A 20403-nucleotide genomic window follows, 5' to 3' on the forward strand; every position below is an offset into this window, starting at 1 on the left:
TTGTGCTTACTGCAAGGCTGACTTGAGGCTGTGGATCTCTAGGCTTGCTGCAGCCTCAAACCTCCCAGATCCTCTCTGACCACTGTAGGGGCATTGCCACTGCTGCCAAAGGGTCAAAATTGTTTCCTTCTAAAGAAATGGTCTCCCCAGAGAAAGCCAGCTGCTAGTGCTGATGATAAAAGGGAAAAGAAGGGATCCAAGAAAGTGCTGGATCCAAGAAAGTTCTCACCCAGTGTGATGGGCAGCCTCCAAGATGTCCCCCAGTGATCCTGCCTCCTGGGTTTTATGCCCTTGTGTAATCTTTTCTTCTTGAGCATGGGCTGGATCTAGTGAGTTGCCTCTACTCAATAGAATACAGTAAAAGTGACAGGATGTCATGTCTGAAATTAGGTTACAAAAAGACTGTGGCTTCTGTATCGCTCACCTTTTTTCACTCTCTAGCTTACTTGCTCTGAGAGAAGCAGCTGCCATGTTGAGCGGCCCTGTGGAGAGGCCCAAGTGGCAAGGAAATAATATCTCCAACCAACAGCCTATAAAAACCTGAGGGGGACTTCCCTGGTGGTCCAGCGGTTAAGACTCTGTGCTCCCAATGCAGGGGGCCCAGGTTTGATCCCTGGTTAGGGAACTAGATCCCACGTGCCACAACTAAAGACCCTGCACAGCCAAATAAATAAATAAATACTAAAAATAAAAGAAAAAGAACCTGAGGTCCTCAGTCCAACAGCCCTCCAGGAACCCAATCCTGCCAACAACCTTGTGAATAAGCTTGGGGGTGGACCTTCCGAGGCCCGCAGACAGCCACACAAGTGAGCTTGGAGGTGGATCCTCCCAGTCGAGCCTTCAGATGATTGCAGCCCTGGCCAACACTTAGATTGGAGCCCGTGAGACACCCTGAGCCAGGGGTACCTGCTAAGCTGTGCCCAGATTCCCACTCCACAGGGACTGAGATGATAAATGTTTGTTGATTAAGCCACTGAGGTTTGGAATAATTTGTTATGCAGCAATAGATACATCCAGATACAGATTTCTAGGATATATTCAACCATGTGGAAGGCTTCTGCTACAGTGGTAGTTGTGTTTACAGTTTGGGGATTCACAGATATTAGCTCATCTCCCTCAAGAATCTACAACACCTCCTTGCACTCCTTTGATTCTGTCTATATTTTTAAACAAACATAATATCACACTATAGTGACAGTTGCACATTCTATTTTTTCTGCTTCATATGTCATAAGCATTTTCTCACCTCATTAAATATTCTTCAAAGCATTCTTTGTTCTTACCATCTCTTCAGGGTATGAGTGTACCAACGTTAATTAAGTCACTCCCTTCTCTTACTTGTTTTGAGCTTAAAGTAGGGTTTTACCTTCTTGGGTCACATCTATGGGCATGTTTCGGCCCCTCCATTCAGGGCCTACAGGGAAAGTTCTGGGAAGGTAGAAGGCAGGATCACCTGTGGTTAAGTGCTCCTAAAGTTACATTGACCCTATACCATTTCCTAGCTATGTGACCTTAACACCTCTGGGCTTCACTTTCTCCTTCCAAACAGAGGGGTAATAACTATATCTACCTTGCAGAGTTATTAGAGGCATCACTGAGTTAACCCGAGTTAAACACAGAGTGCCTGACAAATTTTAGGGTATATAGACATAAGCCAGGCCACAGTATCCTCATCTCCCTGTGAGTCCTGGAGCACTGTACATCATATCGACTCTTGTCCCAGACCTCCAACCAACAGCATCTTGGCTTCCCTCCCACCAATCTGTTCTCCCTGAACCTACTGGTGACCCCAGCTCTGCAGCCAGCCACAATCCTGTGGCCATGACACCTCTTCTTACTGCATGAGTCCAAGCACGTCCATCCCATCTCGAGGCCTCAGTTTCCTCATCTGCAATATGGGGGGGGGGTTGGATTAGGAGGTCTATGAGGGATCACCCGCCTCTGAGATTCTAGACTATTCCCTCTTCTTGCAAAGGCCCTTTGGTTTCAATAGTACAAAATACAGCCAGAGCTTTAAACAACTAACCAAAGCAAAAAGAATTGGACATTTTATTTGCCATAAAGTCTAGGTACCAAGACTTGTGCTCAGCATCCTGGAGTGTGTCAAATACTAGCATAGTGTCTGTTTACATGTGTGTGAAAATCTGGGTGAAGAGCTGGAGTTTCTCATCTCAGGCCCCTTACAGTGTTTGTCCTGAGTCTGAATGAGAACCCGCCACCCCCACCCCACCCCCATCCCCGAGCAGGCGCTACAGCTGAGCTCCCACCTAGCCCCAAGCCCCTTCAGCTGCCATCAGGACAAAGAGCAATGAGGGGCACTGCTCAGAGGGGCCTGAGGGTAATGAGGGTCTGAGGTCTGCACAGGGATGAGGGTGATACCGGAGAAGACACAGTTCTCACCGCGGCCAGGTTCAAGTCCAGCACTTGCTTAAACATAACTTTGCACCTGGTCCTTCCCTCATTCATTCCACCTGCCTTTTGTGCATGACATGAATGCTCACAGAAGTCCACCCACCATGGCCCTGGGAGAAGGGGGGAGGCAGCGAGTTATTGGGGAATAGCCTGGAGAGCTGACCCTTCGCAATCTCCCCAAAGTCACGGTATGGCTATGGGTACTCAGCATGTAGAAATCCCAGGGGGGACCGCTCCAGGCTTGTCCCCAACTCCAACCCACAGGTTCAGTTCTTTGGCACTGAAAAGAACAGAAAGAATTCACTTCTGGGCTCCTGCCTGGCCCCTCCCCACCCAGGCTTGGACTCTGGACCAGCCCCAGCGAGGGCAAGGTTTCAGAGACTGCAGGGCTCTGTGGCCCTGGGAATCACAAAGCAGAAGGGAGAGCCCCTCCCCACTCCCAGCACTTAAACCTCTCACACCAGTTCTCAGTTTCTAGGACTTCAGCCCCTAGGGTGCCTGGGCCATGATTCCACTAGGAGAAGGAGGATTAGATCGTGGTGTTTCAGGTCCCAAGAAAGGCTGTGTGACCTTAGACAAGTCATTTGGCTTCTCTGAGCCTGTCCCCTTCCCACTCCTGAAAAATAGACTGACAATCTGGATTCTGCAGGATGACCATGAGGTTGAAATAAGAAAGGAGCGGTGACAGGACCTGGCAGAGTGGTGGGCACACAGTGACGGCTTCCTTTCCCTGGTGAAATCCTGGTTCAGCTGGTCAGCCAATAAAGGCAGCTTCCAGTGGCAACAGAGGAGATGCCCATGTGCTGAGGCTGCTTCCTGAGTCCAAGGAAGGGGCCAGCCCAGCTCTGGGGGCCGGGTTAGAAGTGGACTTGAGCAGAGGAGAGCAGGGGGAAGGCCAGAGGGGGTGGGGCCCTTGCCGATCTGTTGCTGAGGAAGCAGGCTTTATGCTCCCTGCCCTGCAGAAAGCCCAGCCCCAGAGCAGCTGAGGGGCTGTGGGTTGAGGACGCCAGCTTCCCCCTGGTGGGGTGCTCCAGCCCGAGGGACTGTAGAGGGGGAGGTTGGGCTGGGGGGCTGGGCAGGAGGGTGCTGAGCTTGGAGGAAGACCTCAGCAGGCCGGAGCCAGTGGGCGAGGCAGATTGGACAGGGCTAGGGGACGGCTGGCCAGAGGATGCAGTGACAGGGGCGGGACCAAGGGACAGTGAGGGCAGAGGGGACAAGAGGAGGCCAAGGGAACCATGAGGCTGTGGATCTGGAGAGAGCGGCAGAGCCATCGGAGAGGAGACCGGGGTCCGGAACGGGCCTGGCTGCTCCTGGCAGCCATGTGGTCCAGGGCGCACGGGGCCTGGGGGCCACTCAGCCTGGCCCCAGCGGCCAGGGGGCACTGGAGCCAAGCAGGAGGCACAGTCCATGGGGCACAGGCGCTCGTGCATGTGCAGGGTCCGACTCCACCACGCCAGCTCAGCCTGAAGGGCCTGGATCTCCTTCCGCAGGGTGTGGTTGCGTTTCTCCAGTGACTCATGCTGCTGGGGGGAGAAGCAGAAGGGTGGGGAGGGTTATGTCAGCCAGACTCAGGGGCCCAGCAAGAGCCCTATTTCCCAATCCCCCAGGATCCTCGATATAGGAGGAAGGATACCACCGCCGTCTGAATGCCCTTTGGCTACTCTCTGGCCAGCCTTCCGTAACACCAGCAAGTCCCCCCAACTCAACCTCCTGCTAGGGCTCAGATCTGACTGCTCTCCATCCCTGCTGCCAGGTCCCTGAGCTAGTCAGCCTGGGATCTCCACTCACCTGGGAGCTCCACCAGCCTCCTAACTGGTGTGCCCCCCAAACCACCCAGATCTCTTGGCCCAGAGGAGACATTCAGTGATTGCATCGTTAATCGAACATTAAAGCCCTTTAAAGTCTCTAATGACTCCCTGTGCATGGTGGCCCCAGTTCACACCTCCAGTTTTATCTCTCCGACTTCTCTTGATTCTCCTACTTCCTGTTCCCCATATGGACTCTGCTTCCTTGCCACATTTCCGTTCTCCCCTGCCTGGACACTTCCAGCACCCCCATCCTCGGGCTAATCCTGACATGGCCTTCTTGTGACAACTTAGATATCCTCTGTCCTGGACACCTCTAGGCGGCTTAGTGCCACTGCCAGACCTCCCCAGTGCCCAGAACTTTCCCACTGAGGCACCGTGGCCGGAGTCCAGGGTCATGTTTTACAGGTTGGCAGCACAGGTGTGTTCTGTTCCGCGTTTAGGTTCTGTTCTGCTGAACCCTGGGTTCTGAGAACCCAGTGGGACAGTAATCGACGTGCAGTTCTAAACAACCATTTATGATGACAACAATGGCGGAAAACGCAGAAGGAACTTTATTTCCACAGCTCATCAGGCTCAGTGACTTCCTTTGGCCCTCTCCCCGACCTACCACCCTTTATGATCACTTTTTAAAAGAAGAAGCTGCAAGGGTGTTTTGCGTTAAAATGTTGCTTAAGCCATGGACTCAAAGTTCTAACAGGCCTCAAAGCCACCCGCAGCCCCACTCCCAAGCTGGTTTCTGCCATGGAATGTGGAAAGACATTTTAAAAACATGTCATTAGGTCACCCTTCACCTAAATTCTGCAAAGGCTTCAATTCACCTCCAGAAATTGAGTCACTGGCTCCTCACTCATTCGTTCACTCATTCATTCATTCGCCACCTTCAGGCTGCTCAAATGTCACCTCCTCCGGGACGGCTTCCCTAGTTAGGTTTCTATCACCCCACATGCCCCAGTCCCTTCCCTCTTCCCTGCTTTAATTTTCCCCAGCGCACGTATCACCATCTGATATCTCAAATACCTCATGGGTCATTTATTTGTCCGGCTCCCCCATGAAAATATGAGCCCTGGGGAGGGTGAGCTGGGCATTTGTCTGCTGAAGTCACAGCTGTATCTCCAATGCTTAGAATTGTGCTTGCCACACAGGAGATACTTAATAGGCATTTCTGGAAGGAAGGAATAAACGAATGCATGAAGTCTCTACTGCTGCCAGGGAGGCGCCATCCTGGGCATCAGTCCTCATTCTCGTGCATTCTACAGGGTGCTACTCTCTTATGGCCATGCCAGCCCTATTTTACTTGCCTGAAATGCCTTTTCTTACCTTCATCCATTTGGAAAACTCCTATTCATCCTTGAAAACCAGTTCAGGCTTCATCTCTAAATAACCTTGACCCAACTACCTGTGTGTTGCTCCCACCTATGTGTTCCCAAAGCACTTTATCCTGACTCTATCATTCACTCCACAGGGAATTATTGAGTCCCTTCTATTTGTCAGGCACTGGTCCAGGTGATGGGGAAACAGCAGGGAACAGAACAATTCCCTGCCCTCAGAGTGCTTACAGTCTGGTGAGGAAGACAAGCAATGATCAACATCTAAATATGTGATAGAAGGTCAGTACTAACCAGAAAAATAGGGCAGAGTAATAGGAGAGGTCTCTTTAGATCAGATGTTTAGAAAGACCACCTCCTTCTGAGGAGGTGACATTTGAACCAACAACCAGAAAGAAGTGAGGATCTAGCTAGGCTGCTGTCTGAAGGTAGACGGAGCAACCAGGGGGAGCCCCTGAGGCTGGATGTGCTTGGCCAGTGAAGGAACAGAGAGAACAGGGTGTAGGATGTTAGGAGAGGACGGTGGACAGGTGGGGGCGGGGTTACAGAGATTGTAGGGCCTTTGGGTGTGGAGGGCTCTGAATTTGACTCATTGCTATAAGGACTAACATGTATGCAGCCCTCCCAAAAGCCAGGTCCTGAACCCAGCCTAATCGTCCCCCTGGGATGGAACTGGTGGTGTCCTTTCTCTCTGCACAGAGGTAGAAGGGAAGCTCCAAGGTCAGGTTACCATCCAAGGTCAGGTTACCATGCAAGGTGAAGAGGCAAGTGTGAATGGAGCCCTCCCCCTTCCCACCGGGCTCCTTTGTCTTCTTTAGTCTCCACAAGGGTCCTGCCAGTGGGCAGCGATTATTGTCCCCGTTTTCGGATGAGGACAGTGAAGCTCAGTGAGGGAAGTGACTTGCAGCTAATGAGTGCCACAGCTGGGACTCTAAAGCCAGCCCATCTTAACCCTGAACCGGTTTCTCACAGCGTCGTCGTCTTGGCCACCCCCATCAGAACCTGTCCACCAGAGTGCAGCACCTCCTGAGGTGGGTCCTGGGTGGGGAGGGGCCAGGAGCTGCATTTTAACCGGTGCCTCGGCTGGTCACTAGCCAGGTTTTCCCTGTTTGCCTCCCTCCTTGTCTCCTTCCCCTAAATTGGGGGTGCCTTGAGGGTAGGCCCGGGCTGAGGATGCACTGTCATGTCCCTGCAGCCCAGCGTCTGTCTGGCACACGGTTTCCACTCAACACCCAGGAATTTCCAAATCTCAGTTGCAAAGCCCTTCCCTCCTCCCAAACTCAGGCCCCCTGGCACATACGGCAGTGCAGGGGGAACTGCTCATAGGCGGGACAGAGAAGAGGTGGCCGGGCCAGGTAAGTGACATCAGGAATGGGAAGGGAGGCATCCCCCACCTGGTGCAGGGCATCCGCCTTGTTCGTGTGCTTCTGCCGGCTTCTCTGGGCGGCTGCACGGTTATTCTGTTTCTTCTTCAGCTGCCTCTGATGTTCCTCAGGGTCCTGTAGGGAGAGAGGCCAAAGGCTCAGGGGTCCTGGCAGGGGCTGGCTAGCTGTAAAGCCATACCCTTCTTGAATCAAGTCCCCAAGGGTCCCCTTTCTCCTCGAAGCCCTCTCTGGCTCCCTCGGTGTCCACACACCCCATCGCAGACACAGCACTCCTCGGTGGATTGCCAGCCTCACCCACGTGTCCTGCTCACAGCTCACGATGGGGCAGCACAAGCCAGGATTCAAACCCAGACAGGACCGACTTCACACCCACCGTCTCCTTATCAGCCGTGTTGCTCTGGGCAGATCACTCACTTCTGTGTGCCCAGCTACCTGAGCCGTACAGTGGAGGCACCAGCGCCTTCCTCACAGGACATAAAGCAGGCAGGGGTTAATAAAAGTCAGCCGCTGTTGTTCTGATCGCTATTACTTCCACGGTCAAGGTGTTGATTTCTCTAGCCATGAGCTCTGTCTGTAAGGGCAGGGCGGGGGTTCTGACTTCACTCCATATTCCCATGCCCAGCTCGGGCCCAAAGCTGATATTCGCTTACACAACAAATATTTTTTGTGCACCTACTATGTGCCACACACTGAGCTATGGGGACACAGCAGCAAACAAAAGAGGCGAAACTTCCTGCCCTCAAGTTGCTCGCATTCTAGGGGGACAGCAGCCTAGAATGGGTGAATCGAGTCCCTTCTAATAGAAGAGTGGACTCAAAGGTTGACAGCTGTGACCCTCCTCCTACACTGGGGTTCATGAAACTTAGATGAAATGTTTAACCCAAATGCCCAGGGCTCTGGAAAGTCAGACAAGAGGGAACACTGGAGACCCCACAGCCCAACCCGCCCTCCCACAGGTCACTCTGGGAAGTGTGTTCTGAGTGTAGGGACCTCAGGCAAGACCCTGGCCTCCCTGGTGGAGGACTCTGTGCTCCTAGGTTCATGGCCATAGCAGGCCCCTTCCCAGTGATGTGGGGACTGAGAGACTGGAGCCTGGGGGAAAGACCTGCAGAGAGAGAAGTGGGTGGGCCTCTGGTACCTGGGTCCTGGGAGAGAGGCAAGGTTCCAAGGGAACCATGGCCAGAAAACTTGGGGAGGAAAGAGAAGGCTCCTGTAATGGCAGTGAATGAACAGGTAGGTTAGGAGAGAGCAGTATTCAGAGGCTAAGTTCTAAACTGGAGGCTGGATCTGCAATGTGAGAGCAGGAAAGCCCTCAATCCAATCCCCTGAAGAAAGTGAGGCCCAGAGAGAGGGTGTGTGAGCCCTCGGCCACACAGCCCATGTGAACAGAGCTGGCACCGGGCACCCTGGGGCATATTCCCCTTCTCATCCCCTGAACCTGGCCCCCTGTACTCACCATCCTGGTCAGCGGCTCATCGCCCCTGCAGAGGTGCATGGTGGGGCAGGAGAAGAGAGGCTCACACCCGGTTCAGGGCGTCCCTCCGCCGCTGTGACCTCCCAGTACCCTCTGGGAACCCAAGGAAGTGGCAGCTCTTTAAATTCCCCGTGACCACTCCACCCACAGCAAGCCAAGTTTCAGTTTCTCCTAAAGCCACCGGCTGCTCAGAATCCCAGGCTTGGGTTGGCTCACGTGGCTGGAATTTCCTAACACGAACTGGCCTTCCGGTTGGGCTCCTTCTCTGGAAGGAGGACGGTGGAGGGTGGCGAGAGGAGGGAGCCTGGATGCCAGGTGTGGGGAGGGGTGTTCCGGGAGAGGCAGGGCAGGCTGCCATGGACAGAGCCAAGAGGAAGCCAGTGGGGGACCGAGGGCTCACATGGGATACGGGAGAACCCCTGGGCTCTACAGTTGCAGGAGCCCAGGTTCACGGTCCGCCTCTGGTTTGCTGGAGCTGTGCAGCTTTGAGAAGGTGATTTACCCTCTCTGAGCCTTAGTTTCCTCATCTGTAAAGGGAGATGATACAGACATCCACTCACAGGCTTGATGTAGGAACTAAGCAAGATAATACAACCGCCCCCAAACCCTGTGAGACTAAAGTTGAGGCGTGTCGGCAAAAATAAGCAACGGCCCTTAAATAGGAGAACAGATGGCTACTGACTGTGTTTTCAGACAACAGACCACGCAGCAGTAGAGAGAGTGACGTCTAGCAATTAAGAGCACAGCTTCCAAGCTATGTGACTCGGGTACATAATTTCACCTTTCTGTGCCTCTGTTTCTAAATCTGTAAAGTGGGGATAAAAATAATTTTATCGGGAAGGTTAAATGAGTTAAGGCAGATAAGGCACCTAAAAGCATGCCTGGTGTAGAATGAGGGCTCAACAAATATTCACAATTATGATACGGTGGAAGATTCAAAGCTGCACTTATCATCATGCCTAAAAGTTCATAACATCCAACTGTATGAAAATGACAAGTGGCAACAAGATCTGAACAAAAATAATTTCTGTAATGTTGAATAATATGGATACGTAATTATGTGAGAAAAGTATAAAAATATGTATGAGAATGAGAAACACAAAATTCAGAGAGTGGTGGCCTGGCGGGGGTGGAGGTAGAGATGGACTGAAGGGGACACACAGCGATTTCGGTTGTGTCAGGGATGTTCTGTTGCTTCAACTGTGGGAACACAATTGTCTGTGATAATATTATTAACTACACTTTGGGGTATACCTGAATGTTTCATAATAAAAACTTCTGTTAAAGACCTAACAAAACCTGAAGCCCCAAGCAAACCTGTATGGTTGTTGTGTCTCTAAGAGAGACCATGCTTAGAAGGGACAACAGTTCAGGGGATGGTGGAGCCATTAATCCCTCTCTAAGAACAACACAGCAACTGATGTACAGTGAAGAGTCCTGTGCCCTGCTGACTAGAGCATCTGGGGGTTGTGCCTGAGTCCTGAGGACTCAAGGCTGATGGTGTGGGCTCACCGGAATGGCAAATACTGTGGATTTGATCTTCTGATAGGAAATGGTGTCCTAGAGTACTGCATTTAGGAGTTCACAGCTGCCTCTGAGCTTATTAGAAAAGAACACTGCGATTGATTAGCAATGTCTGCCATGCCATGATTGATTAGTGATGTCTGTCATGAGCAGGGCATAAGAGTAATAGTCTCCTGCTATGCTATGAAGTGGGTATGAAACCAGTTTGGGCTTTACAGTCAGACTTGACTCTGACACCTGGCACTCTACTCACCAGGTCTATCACCTGGAGCCTCAGTGTCCTCGTATGTATGCTGTGGATGACCAAGAAATTATACCTATTTATAAAGTTGATTTGAAGACGGAAAAGAATGAGATGAGGGCTTCCCTGGTGGCGCAATGGTTGAGAGTCTGCCTGCCAATGCAGGGCACACGGGTTCGAGCCCTGGTCTGGGAGGATCCCGCATACCGCAGAGCGGCTGGGCCCGTGAGCCACAATTGCTGAGCCTGCGCGTCTGGAGCCTGTGCTCCACAACAAGAGAGGCCGCGATAATGAGAGGCCCGCGCACCGCGATGAAGAGTGGCCCCCGCTCGCCGCAACTCGAGAAAGCCCTCGCACAGAAACGAAGACCCAACACAGCCAAAAATAAAATTAATTAATTAATTAATTTAAAAAAAAAAAGAATGAGATGAGAAGAGAGCTCTTTGCATATTGGCTAGGATCCATTGCCACTCCTGTGATTTATGGGTACACAGGATTAATTATGCAGCCTCATAATTTAAAACGCCTGGGTGGGTGGGGCTGGGCATGACAGCTGGGCCTGGCCCTCCTTGCTTGTGAGGGGCATGGGAGAGGAGCCTCTCTGAGTTATTTTTGTTTCCCAGAAACCAGGAGGGCTGAGGCATCTTGCCTGAGGAGGGCACCTGAGGGGCTCATTAAGCCATGAGATCCTCAGGGAAGGATCCGGGGGAGCCGTGCATGATGTAACCGAGAAAAAAACATCTGGAGGCAGGTGGGGTGGGGGGAGGCTAGGGCCCAAGTATCCCCACTCTAAGCCCCCAGCCCCAGACCTGGACCACCAGTCTTCCCCTCTCAAGACCCTGGCTTCAGGTGGAGAGGAGACAGTCAGCAAGTATGCCTGTGGCCCCTCTCAGAGGCCCACAGCCCTGGAGGAAGATGGAAGAAGGCAGCGTTTATGGCTTGATCTCCCTGAGGAGTGGCAGGGAGGGAGGGACAGAGAGTGGGTAGTGTTTAACCATGAATGGCCACGCAAGGCTGGCAGAGCAGGCTTCAGGGCCAACCAGTCCAACCTCTCACTTAGAAGGTGAGGAGCTAATGCCCAGAGAGGCAAGGTCACCTGGCAGAAGGGGGCAGAGCTGGTGGGAGGACACACTTCTCTCCTCCAAGCCCTCAGTCTTCCTCCACACCCAGCATGGAAGGGCCTGGTCCATTAGTCCCAAGCCTGCTGCCCCCCGTGGGTGGAGGCTCAGAGGCCTCCCCAAACCAGAGCTGCAGCGTGAGCTCCTGGGCAGCCGGATCGTTGCCCATCTTACTCTCTGAAGCACTCCCAGTGCCTCAGACACTGCCACCACATAATAGGCGTTTCATTAATGAATACATGAGTGAAAGTCCAGCAGGCAGCTTGCCATCCGGGAACCCCAGAAGCTTCCTGGATGAGTAAAAAAACTTCTGCTTTACTCATTCCCACAGGAACTTTCCTAGGTTCCTGGGGCACTCTCCCTAACCATCCTCCTCATTTTACCAGTGGGGAAACTGAGGCACCGGGAGGTGACAGTCACACAGCTGGTTTGGGAGAGGCCAGGATGCATTGATACCCTGTCCCAATTCCTTCCCACGCCTCCTGGGGTTGGAGAGATGCCTGTGGCTTCAGCTGCCCAGGGATGAGGACCCCTCTCTCTAGGTCCCCCACCATGAGCACCCCTCATTTGAGGCCTGGCCTCCTCAGGGCACCTCGAGGGAGCTTCGGATGATGGAGAGCAGAGAAAGAGGCCAGGTGACTGCTGGTGGGGCTGAGGCTGGCTGTCGACTTCCTGCCCACAACCATGGATGGGCCTGTGTGGAAGCTAAGCCTCAGCTGGGAGGGGTTCACAACCAGATGGGGTGTAGGACGCATGCCCAGCACATTGACTTGCAGGGCAGGGCAGGAGGGTGACAGCCTGCCTCTGTGAGGGCATCTGTGGCGGTCAGGGGCCACTTCCTATTGGGGAGATCAGAAAAGGCTTTGCAGAGAAAGAGCTCTTTGGGAAGGACATTGAAGAATGGGTGGAGGGGCTTGATCCCAGGGCCTGGAACTTGATCTTGAGCAAGTCATTTAACTAACCTCTTTATGCCTCACTGTAATAATATAAGTATTTAATGAAGTAATATATGTAAAGGGCTTAGAACAGTGCTTGGCACACAGTAAGTCCCATAAACATCTGTTAAACTTTTAACAAATGCACTTAATAAATGACTGATGAATTTTATTATTATTATTCTAAGAAAAAACGACAGAGTGCAAGAACAGGGATGAGATTTTTTTTCTAATGAAATACATTTAATGAAAAGAGGGTTAATGATTGTGTCCATATGTAAGAAGCAGCACTTAATATTTGATGAAATCTGCTAAAAATTTCTCATGCTTTCAAAGGAGTCTCAGTAAGAGATGGGAAATTAGTTATCTCTGGATCCTTAGCTTCATAAATGATCTAACTAAGCTTAAGTTACTGACAAGTCTCGAGTATAACAGCTTCAGGTACGGCTAGATCATGATGCCCAAGCAATGTCATCAGGAGTCATTGTCTCACCCTATCTGCTCTTCCCCCGCTGGATACATTCTCAGGCAGGTCCGGCTCAAGATGGTAAGCTGGCCACCTGAAACACCAGCTTAGCTGCCCCAGGAGGGTGCATTCCTCCATCCCCTGCCACTTTCCCAATACTTCCAACAAAGGTCCCAGACCTGGCTCTGCTTGGTCTGGCTTGAGTCCTGTGGCTATTCCTGACATCACTCACTGTGGCCAGGAGATAAGGTGAAATAGTTAAAGCTGGGGTCCCATAGGGACTAGGGGTGAGGGAGGGGAAACTTCCAGAGGGTACTGGGGTGCTGTTGGCAGGAGAAGAGGGAACGAATGCTGGGCTGACACCATCACCTTGGTTCAGATTCAGATATGAGGAAGCTGCCGCTCAGCGGTACATCCCCTGGCCAGGTCACATCCCCAGGTGGGATGGACTCAATCCCCACGTGTCTCTGACACCAAGCCCAGCCCTCTCTCTTTTTATTGTTTCACAGAGACCCATAAGTGGGAAAGGAAAGTCTTGCTAAGGGGACGACTCCAGATGAACTGAATGCTGAGCAAGGACTGGGGCAGTGACATCGTGGGGACAACCCAGGGCATAGAGAGGAAAGGACTGACTCTCACTTCAGTACAGCACCTTGACCTTGGGGGCTCTCATTAAAGCTGGAATCTGCCAATAGTTGGGCCTTCCAGGAACTGGGTGACTTCACGGGGGCTCTATGACGCCATCACCGCCCAGTCCTAGGTGGGAGCTGGTGCACGTTCCCACCCCCCCAGTCCTGCTGGGCCCCCTGCTGCCTCCAAAACCTTGTGCTTCTGATTCTCTGCTGCTCCGTGAACGTACACATCTTTCTGGGAAGCTGACTTAAACTTCTGGAAGAGGGCAGGGACTATAAATTATAAACAACTGAGCACTGAAGAGTCAGCGAGCCTCCCAGGATTTCGCAGGATGTGGCAGTAGTGACCACAGCACGTGGATTTTCCCCGGTTGTCCAAGTCCCAAACAGGCTTGAGTTCAAATCCCTGCTCTGCCTCTTTTTTTTTTTTTTTAAGAAATAGGTCATTTCAAATTTCCTTTTTATTTATTTATTTATTTATTATTTTTGGCTGTGCTGGGTATTCGTTTCTGTGTGAGGGCCTCCCTCAGTTGCGGCAAGCGGGGGCCACTCTTCATCGCGGTGCGCGGGCCTCTCACTATCGCGGCCTCTCTTGTTGCAGAGCACAGGCTCCAGACACGCAGGCTCAGTAGTTGTGGCTCACGGGCCCAGCTGCTCTGCGGCATGTGGGATCCTCCCGGACCAGGGCTCGAACCCATGTCCCCTGCATTGACAGGCAGATTCTTAACCACTGCGCCACCAGGGAAGTCTCTTGCTCTGCCTCTTTTAACCACGTGATCTTGGACAGGGCCCTTGGTTTCTCTGGGCCTCAGTTTCCTTGTCTGTATAATAGGCTGTCATGATAACTGAAACCATGCATGGAAAGCAGTCACCAGGGAGCTCCTTCTTGTCCCAGTGTCCCTGGCTGTACCTCCCTTGTGATGTCACATTCCCACTGTCCACTTTGGATGGTGGAGAAGTCCACGCTGGGCACCCTGCTGAGATCCTGGACACTGGAGAGAAAGGACAACCACCCCGGCCCTGGAGGGAGCCTTTCCACTCCTCAAACAGCTCTCTCCCTTCTTAGCTTCTGTGTCGGTTCCCACAAGAGCTCTGAGAGACAGGAAGGCCTCACTCAGAGGCTGGTTTGGGGAAGTGGCCAGCCAGGGTCACGAGCAAGGGCCTGGAGGGCTGGGGTGGGATGGGGGATAAAGCCCAAGCCTGTGTGGCCAGTGACCCACAAGCACAGACAAGAGAGGGCTTGCCTTGGCTGACCCAGCCCAGGACTTGTACCAAGGGTGCTAAGAGCTTTGGCAAGGTGGATTGGCAGTCGGTCTGGTGAGAAGATTCTAGAGATTGTCGTCCAGTGTCCTCGCTTTATAGCTGGGGAAACAGGCTCAGTGAGAGGAGGGTACTTGGCCCAGGGCGGGGAGGAGGCAGAGCCAGGCAGACGGGGTTCTGCTGCAGCTCGCGTATGCTCTTCCCATCTTACTCCTTGCCGATGCAGCTAACGTCTCCCAGCTCTGGAGTGGAAATAACAGGGACACAGGGCACCCTCAGAAGAACGGGGAGCATTCGCACCTGTGGCAGAAACCTGCCATGGGTCAGAGGGGGCAGGACTGCTGACCTTCACTGAAGCACCATTGACGATGGGGCCTCCCACGGGTCCTGGGCCAGGGTTCCTGAAGCCGGGAGGGGGCCCCAGCCAGCAGGCGGCTAGGAAGTTGTCCCAGGAGAACTGGGTTCACCTGCAGCTCAGGTGCTACCAAGTGCAAGGCCTCAGGCAGCCTTGTGTCCTCTCTGGGGCCCAATTTCCTCTATGGAAATGTGACAACTGACCTCGGAAGGCCCCTTTCCTGCGGCTGGAGGTTGCGATTAGCCTGAGGCCTCTTGGGAGGTGGACACCTACAAGGCTAAGGGGGGGTTGTGCCATTTGAGGGAACAGAGTGGGCATTTTACCGAACCAGGGGCTGAGCATTGAACTGAGGGTGGACACGTGGGCACAGGAGACCTGGCACTTCCCTGCCTTCCACTCCAGGCCCCAGCTCCCACTCCGGACACCTGCAGGAGGGCTGCCTATGAGATGCCCGCCTCGGTTTGGGCCTGGTCTAGGAGTTACCCTCTGTGGGATCTCACAGGAGACGGTGGGGGCCAGGCCTGCCTTGGTCTGGGGACTGAGAAGCCTGATGGTTAGGAACAAAGCTGATGAGGTCCTGCTGCTTTCTGGCTGGGTGAGTAGCTGGAAAGCAGTTAATGAACCCTCTGCCCCGTTCCTTTTACTCAACAGATACTTATTGAGCATCTACTATGTGGAGGGCCTTGTTCTAGGTGCTGCGAGACAGCTTTAAAAAAAAAAAAAAGATCCAACTCTCTGCCCTCATGGTGCTTCCATTTTAGAGGGGATGGAGGGGTGGGGGAGAATAAATGTAATAAATTAAGGGAATTATATAGGCTGGTAGAAGACCTTAACTGTCACAGGGGAATATAGAGCAAAATAAAGGATTTGGGGAATTTGGGTAGGGGATTGAGCAGTTTCAGACTTAAATAGGGCGGTCAGGCTGGGCCTTATTGTGACATTTGAACAAAAAATTTTTTTGAGACATTGGACATTTGAGCAAAAAATTGAAAAGAGGGAGGTGACAGGGAGGTGTGGGTTAGGGGTGCTGGCCCCTAAGGCACTGGCCAGCTGGAGAATTGGTAAGCAGGGGAGGAACAGGTGATGGGGGCACAGAGCCATGGGGACCACTCACGCAGGGCCTGGTAGGTCACTGAAGCCCTTGGGCTCTAACACGTAAAGATACGGGGAGCACCCAGCAGACAGTGGAGGGCTTTTTTTTTTTTTTTAATATTTATTTATTTAGGCTGCACCGGGTCTTAGTTGCGGCATGTAGACTCAGTTGCGGCACGCAGACTCTTAGTTGCAGCGTGCATGCGGCATCTAGTTCCCCGACCAGGGATCGAACCCAGGCCCTCTGCATTGCGAGCGTGGAGTCTTACCCTCTGGACCACCAGGGAAGTCCCCAGTGGAGGGCTTTGAGCAGAGGCCAGACATGATGTGACCAGAGGTTAAAAGGTCCCTCTGCCTTGGGGAGGAGGAACAGGGAAACGGATGGAGAGGCTGCGGCAGCAATCTGGGTGAGTGGAGCCCCTGGCTCACCTGTCGAGTGGAGATAAGTGTGGTACCTGCCTCTCTGGTTGCTGAGTGAAGGCACAGCAACTAGTCCCTCCCCCCAGCCCCATTCACCAGGCCAGGCCCTGCAGAGACAAGAAGCTGCTGGCACAGCCTTACTCTTGGGGATGCCAAGGCACAGGTCAGGTGGACGTGGATGTAGTTGTTGGAATAGCTCAGATTTTCATATCGTTAATCACTCCTAAGGTTCTGGAAAGGCCTGAGGATGTCATGTGCCCTGAGGAGGATGACAGGGGTATAACAGCTCATTGCGTCATCTGGAAGTTGAAGAGGATACCTCCTCTGTCCCCCACAAGAGGCAGCTGGGCTGAGACCTAGAACGAGGGTGCTCAAACACTGACTCGCCATTTGAGGCATTCTGCTGTGGCCTGCACGTTGTACACATGCACTGGGGACAGGGTGGCCCTTGGATACTTAAGGCTTATAGGGAGATAAGGGGTGGGAGTACCGGAGCAGGCCAGGGTAGAACTGTGCTCTGTAGGCAGTTGCTGGTTCAGTGATTAGGATGTACATTCAACCCTCCAGTTGTTTACTCATTAGTAGGACGAAAGCTACACTTGGGTATGCTGCCATCAAGTGCTGGTTGGTGACTCTGTCATATGCATATGGTCCCCAAAATAAAACTTGCATCACAGATGTGTTTCAACAGAGAGAAAAACAGGATTCCTCTTATCAAAACTGTAACCTGATTTTAAACAACCTCATATGAACATTACAGTTTAAAAGAATCAAATAGGAAATTCATCTAGAGCAAGCTTAAATATTTATATATACAAATAAATAAATAAAATACTTAGATACACTTTTTTTAAAAATAATTCTTTATTTTATTTATTTATTTTTGGCTGTGTTGGGTCTTCGTTTCTGTGTGAGGGCTTTCTCCAGTTGCGGCGAGCGGGGGCCACTCTTCATCGCAGTGCGCGGGCCTCTCACTATCGCGGCCTCTCTTGCTGCGGAGCACAGGCTCCAGACACGCAGGCTCAGTAGTTGTGGCTCACGGGCCTAGCTGCTCCGCGGCATGTGGGATCTTCCCAGACCAGGGCTCGAACCCGTGTCCCCTGCATTGACAGGCGGATTCTTAACCACTGCGCCACCAGGGAAGCCCCTAGATATACTTCTTGCTAATGCTTAATGATCAACAATTATACTTAAGCAGGGTCTTTTCCCCTGGCTTTTTGTTGTTCTTGCTGTTTCTGAGTAACAAATAAAGTTTCCTTTATGATTATAAAGGTGATACATTGACTGTCTGGATCAAAAAGGCTACACCTCTTAAAATTAAAACCATAATGCCAAATTTTCCTCCCCAGACATTGGGTAAATTTGCACTTTCAAAAGGCATCTAGAACTCTTCCCTCAAGTTATAATGCACTTACTTAGCCCCAAGAAACCCTCCCTTCAAACGCCTGTTTCACAGCTGTCAGGATTTGGGTATTTTAATCTCATGATTCTCTCCTGTGAATAGATATATATATATATTCACAGTTATATATAACTACAACTCTAGAGATCTTCTTTCCCAGTTTTCTTCCAAAGGTATTCCCCAAAGATTTTATTTCCTCAGGAGCACCCTTTCCCCCTTTCCATGAGGCAAATGAAAATACTGTCACGAGGCCCCTACATTGGTCCTTAAAAGCCCCTCCACCCTCACTCCCCTACCCTTGACTTCTAGCTACTGGCAATCATTATTCAAAAGTTCAATACAGTTGCTCCTGGTCTCCTAATGTTTCATCAAGCTATGAGGCTGTTTTTCAAATTGGTGTCCACTGGAATCCTACTCTAGCCCCTGGGAAGCTACAACAGCTTGGACAGGACAGGGCTTTAAAGCCTGACATTTAAGCAAGCATTTCAATGCCAGTAGCAGTAGTGAAGTAAAACAATCCAGAAGTGCTTATGGTAATAATTTTAAGTTTCCCTCAAAACTGCTCCAGAGTCAACAGTTGAATTGCAGCAATTTTAAAACTTTTGTGACTGTGACTCAGTGTGTACATATATCCATGTAAGTATCTGAAACAAATGTTTCAACAAACACCACTTACCTTCTCTTCACGGGCACCGGCAGCAATGTTTTCTGCTCTGTTCATTCTATTTAATTTTTGCTAATGCTACTAGTTTGAGCTATATGAAAATGATATCTTTGTCGTCAAAACGGTCAAATATGGGCAATTTCATACATTTCAACTTGTGACACTAAAATAATTTCACAATATACTTAATGGGTTGTATCCCATAGTGTGAAAAAACATTGTTTAGGGGGTTATTGTTATTTTAAATGTTAAAATGGGTTTGAAATTCGGGGTTTTTTTTCCACTTAATTATGGCATGGACAGCTTTCCACACAGGTACTTCATCTTTCTCAAAGGCTTCATGGAACCCACCACACAGGGATACCCTGGCTTAGGTAACTGATCCCCGGTGAAGGCACTTAGATTTTTTCCAGTTTCTTGCTGTTCCAAACCATGCCAAAGTGAACTTCCCTGTCATAAAGGTCCACGTGCTGGTGCTAGAAATTCTGTAGCATAGACTCATGGAGGCAGGATGGCAACACATTGTGATCTTAGTTGTGTCTCAAAGGCTTTGAAGAGGAGTTACGCTCACTTTCTTCCCTCGTGTGCACTTGGTGGAGAGCAAATGGTGCTGACGGAGGGGGGCCCAGCCAGGCACCCGCTTCTGTCCAGCCCTCATCTGTCTGCAACCTTCTTCTGCAAGATGGGAGCTCCAGCTCACTCCAGACCTCTCCCTCTCTAGACAAACACCATGGAGGGACCCAGAAAAAGAGTGCACTTTCCTGTTGACCAGACCTGAGTTTAAATTGCTGCCCAAGCTCCTTAAATTCTGGGGACTTCACTATCACATCTACAAAAAGGAAATAAACTTCTCAGGGTTGCGGGGAGGATAAAGCAGAAAACGTGAATGCTTTATAAAATGACACAGAAGTTAGCCATTATCTTTATCTGGTGCCTCACTGTTCTTTCCCAAGCATTAGACAGAGCCTACTCTGCTGCCTACTCACATTTACCCTGGGGTGGCCTGGGGGAAGGGCTCAAGAAAAGACAATAAGGCTCACCCTTCTGCGTTTACAAATCTGCCTAGTCCCCGGCCTCGGCTTCCTCATTTTTTCTGGACTTGAGCGGTAAGGTTAAGAACCAAACTCTTGCACAGTCATTCGTTCAACCACAAATATTTACTGAGTACCTACTGTATGTCAGTCACTATGTCAATCACGCTAAGCACCATGTGAGCTTCAATCTTCTTATCGGCAAAATGAAAATTGTGCTTCTCAATAAAGAAACAATGAGCATCTTGGGCGGGACAATTCTTTATGCAAGTCTTTCCCCTGACCTCTAAACGACAGGGACTCTACCTTGTAATTGGTACAATCCAATGACGCCTCCACACATTTCCAAAGGGGCCCTAAAGGCCATTTCCATCCTGGATGGAGAATCCCCGGCCTACCCTCTACGATTTCAGGAGCCAGGAAAAGTAGGGAAGCCCTGTAACTGGCAGATTTGGGATGATGATGAGTCCCAAGATGAGCAGGATATGGACCATGCTTCCGGGGAACTGAGCCTCACAGTGGCCCCAAGGTGACGTCAACATCCTTCGGGCTCTTGGTTCTGGCTTCTAAGTCAGAACTCCTACTCCCTATACGCAGCCAAGATACAACCCAGGAATTTCAAGTTTCCGCTCCCAGCCGAGCCTGGGGTCCTGGAAAGGAAAGAATGGCGGTGCTCTAGTCACCCAAGCCCTCGGCATGCTAAGGGTTAACGCAGGCGGCCGCGCACAAGCCGCCAGCGCCGCTAGGGGGACCGTCCGTCGCAGCACCGCCAGGCAGCTTCACAGTCACGTGGGAGCGAGGGCGGGACCAAGCGCGGAGCCCGCCAATAGGCTGTGCTGTCTGTGGGCGTGATAGCCAA

The 20403-nt window shown here is 51.4% G+C and overlaps 1 protein-coding gene across 2 annotated transcripts; it reads right to left on the reverse strand.

Moving 5' to 3' along the window:
* Positions 1-2022: 2022 nt before the first annotated feature.
* Positions 2023-8614, reverse strand: BATF2 (basic leucine zipper ATF-like transcription factor 2). 2 transcript variants are annotated; one of them, XM_059931952.1, is made up of 3 exons: positions 8387-8614; positions 6940-7044; positions 2023-3932 (listed from the first exon to the last, which is right to left on the reverse strand). In XM_059931952.1, exons 1-3 carry the CDS (start codon positions 8423-8425, stop codon positions 3270-3272), a joined length of 807 nt encoding a protein of 268 aa, XP_059787935.1. In that variant the 5' UTR covers positions 8426-8614; the 3' UTR covers positions 2023-3269. The 2 variants fall into 2 exon arrangements, with proteins under 2 accessions (XP_059787935.1, XP_059787934.1); XM_059931951.1 differs by having other exon boundaries at positions 2023-3935; positions 8387-8613.
* Positions 8615-20403: the final 11789 nt, after the last annotated feature.

This window comes from Balaenoptera ricei, chromosome 8 (genome assembly GCF_028023285.1).
Source record: "Balaenoptera ricei isolate mBalRic1 chromosome 8, mBalRic1.hap2, whole genome shotgun sequence".
In the NCBI taxonomy this organism is placed as follows: Eukaryota; Metazoa; Chordata; class Mammalia; order Artiodactyla; family Balaenopteridae; genus Balaenoptera; species Balaenoptera ricei.

Excerpts from the sequence above, each read along its gene's own strand:
- BATF2 (XM_059931951.1), bottom strand. The coding sequence starts at position 8,425 with ATGCACCTCTGCAGGGGCGATGAGCCGCTGACCAGGATG. Across the intron at positions 7,045-8,386 it reads ATGAGCCGCTGACCAGGATG|GACCCTGAGGAACATCAGAG; the intron begins GTGAGTACAGGG and ends CTCTCCCTACAG. Across the intron at positions 3,936-6,939 it reads AGGCGGATGCCCTGCACCAG|CAGCATGAGTCACTGGAGAA; the intron begins GTGGGGGATGCC and ends TTCTCCCCCCAG.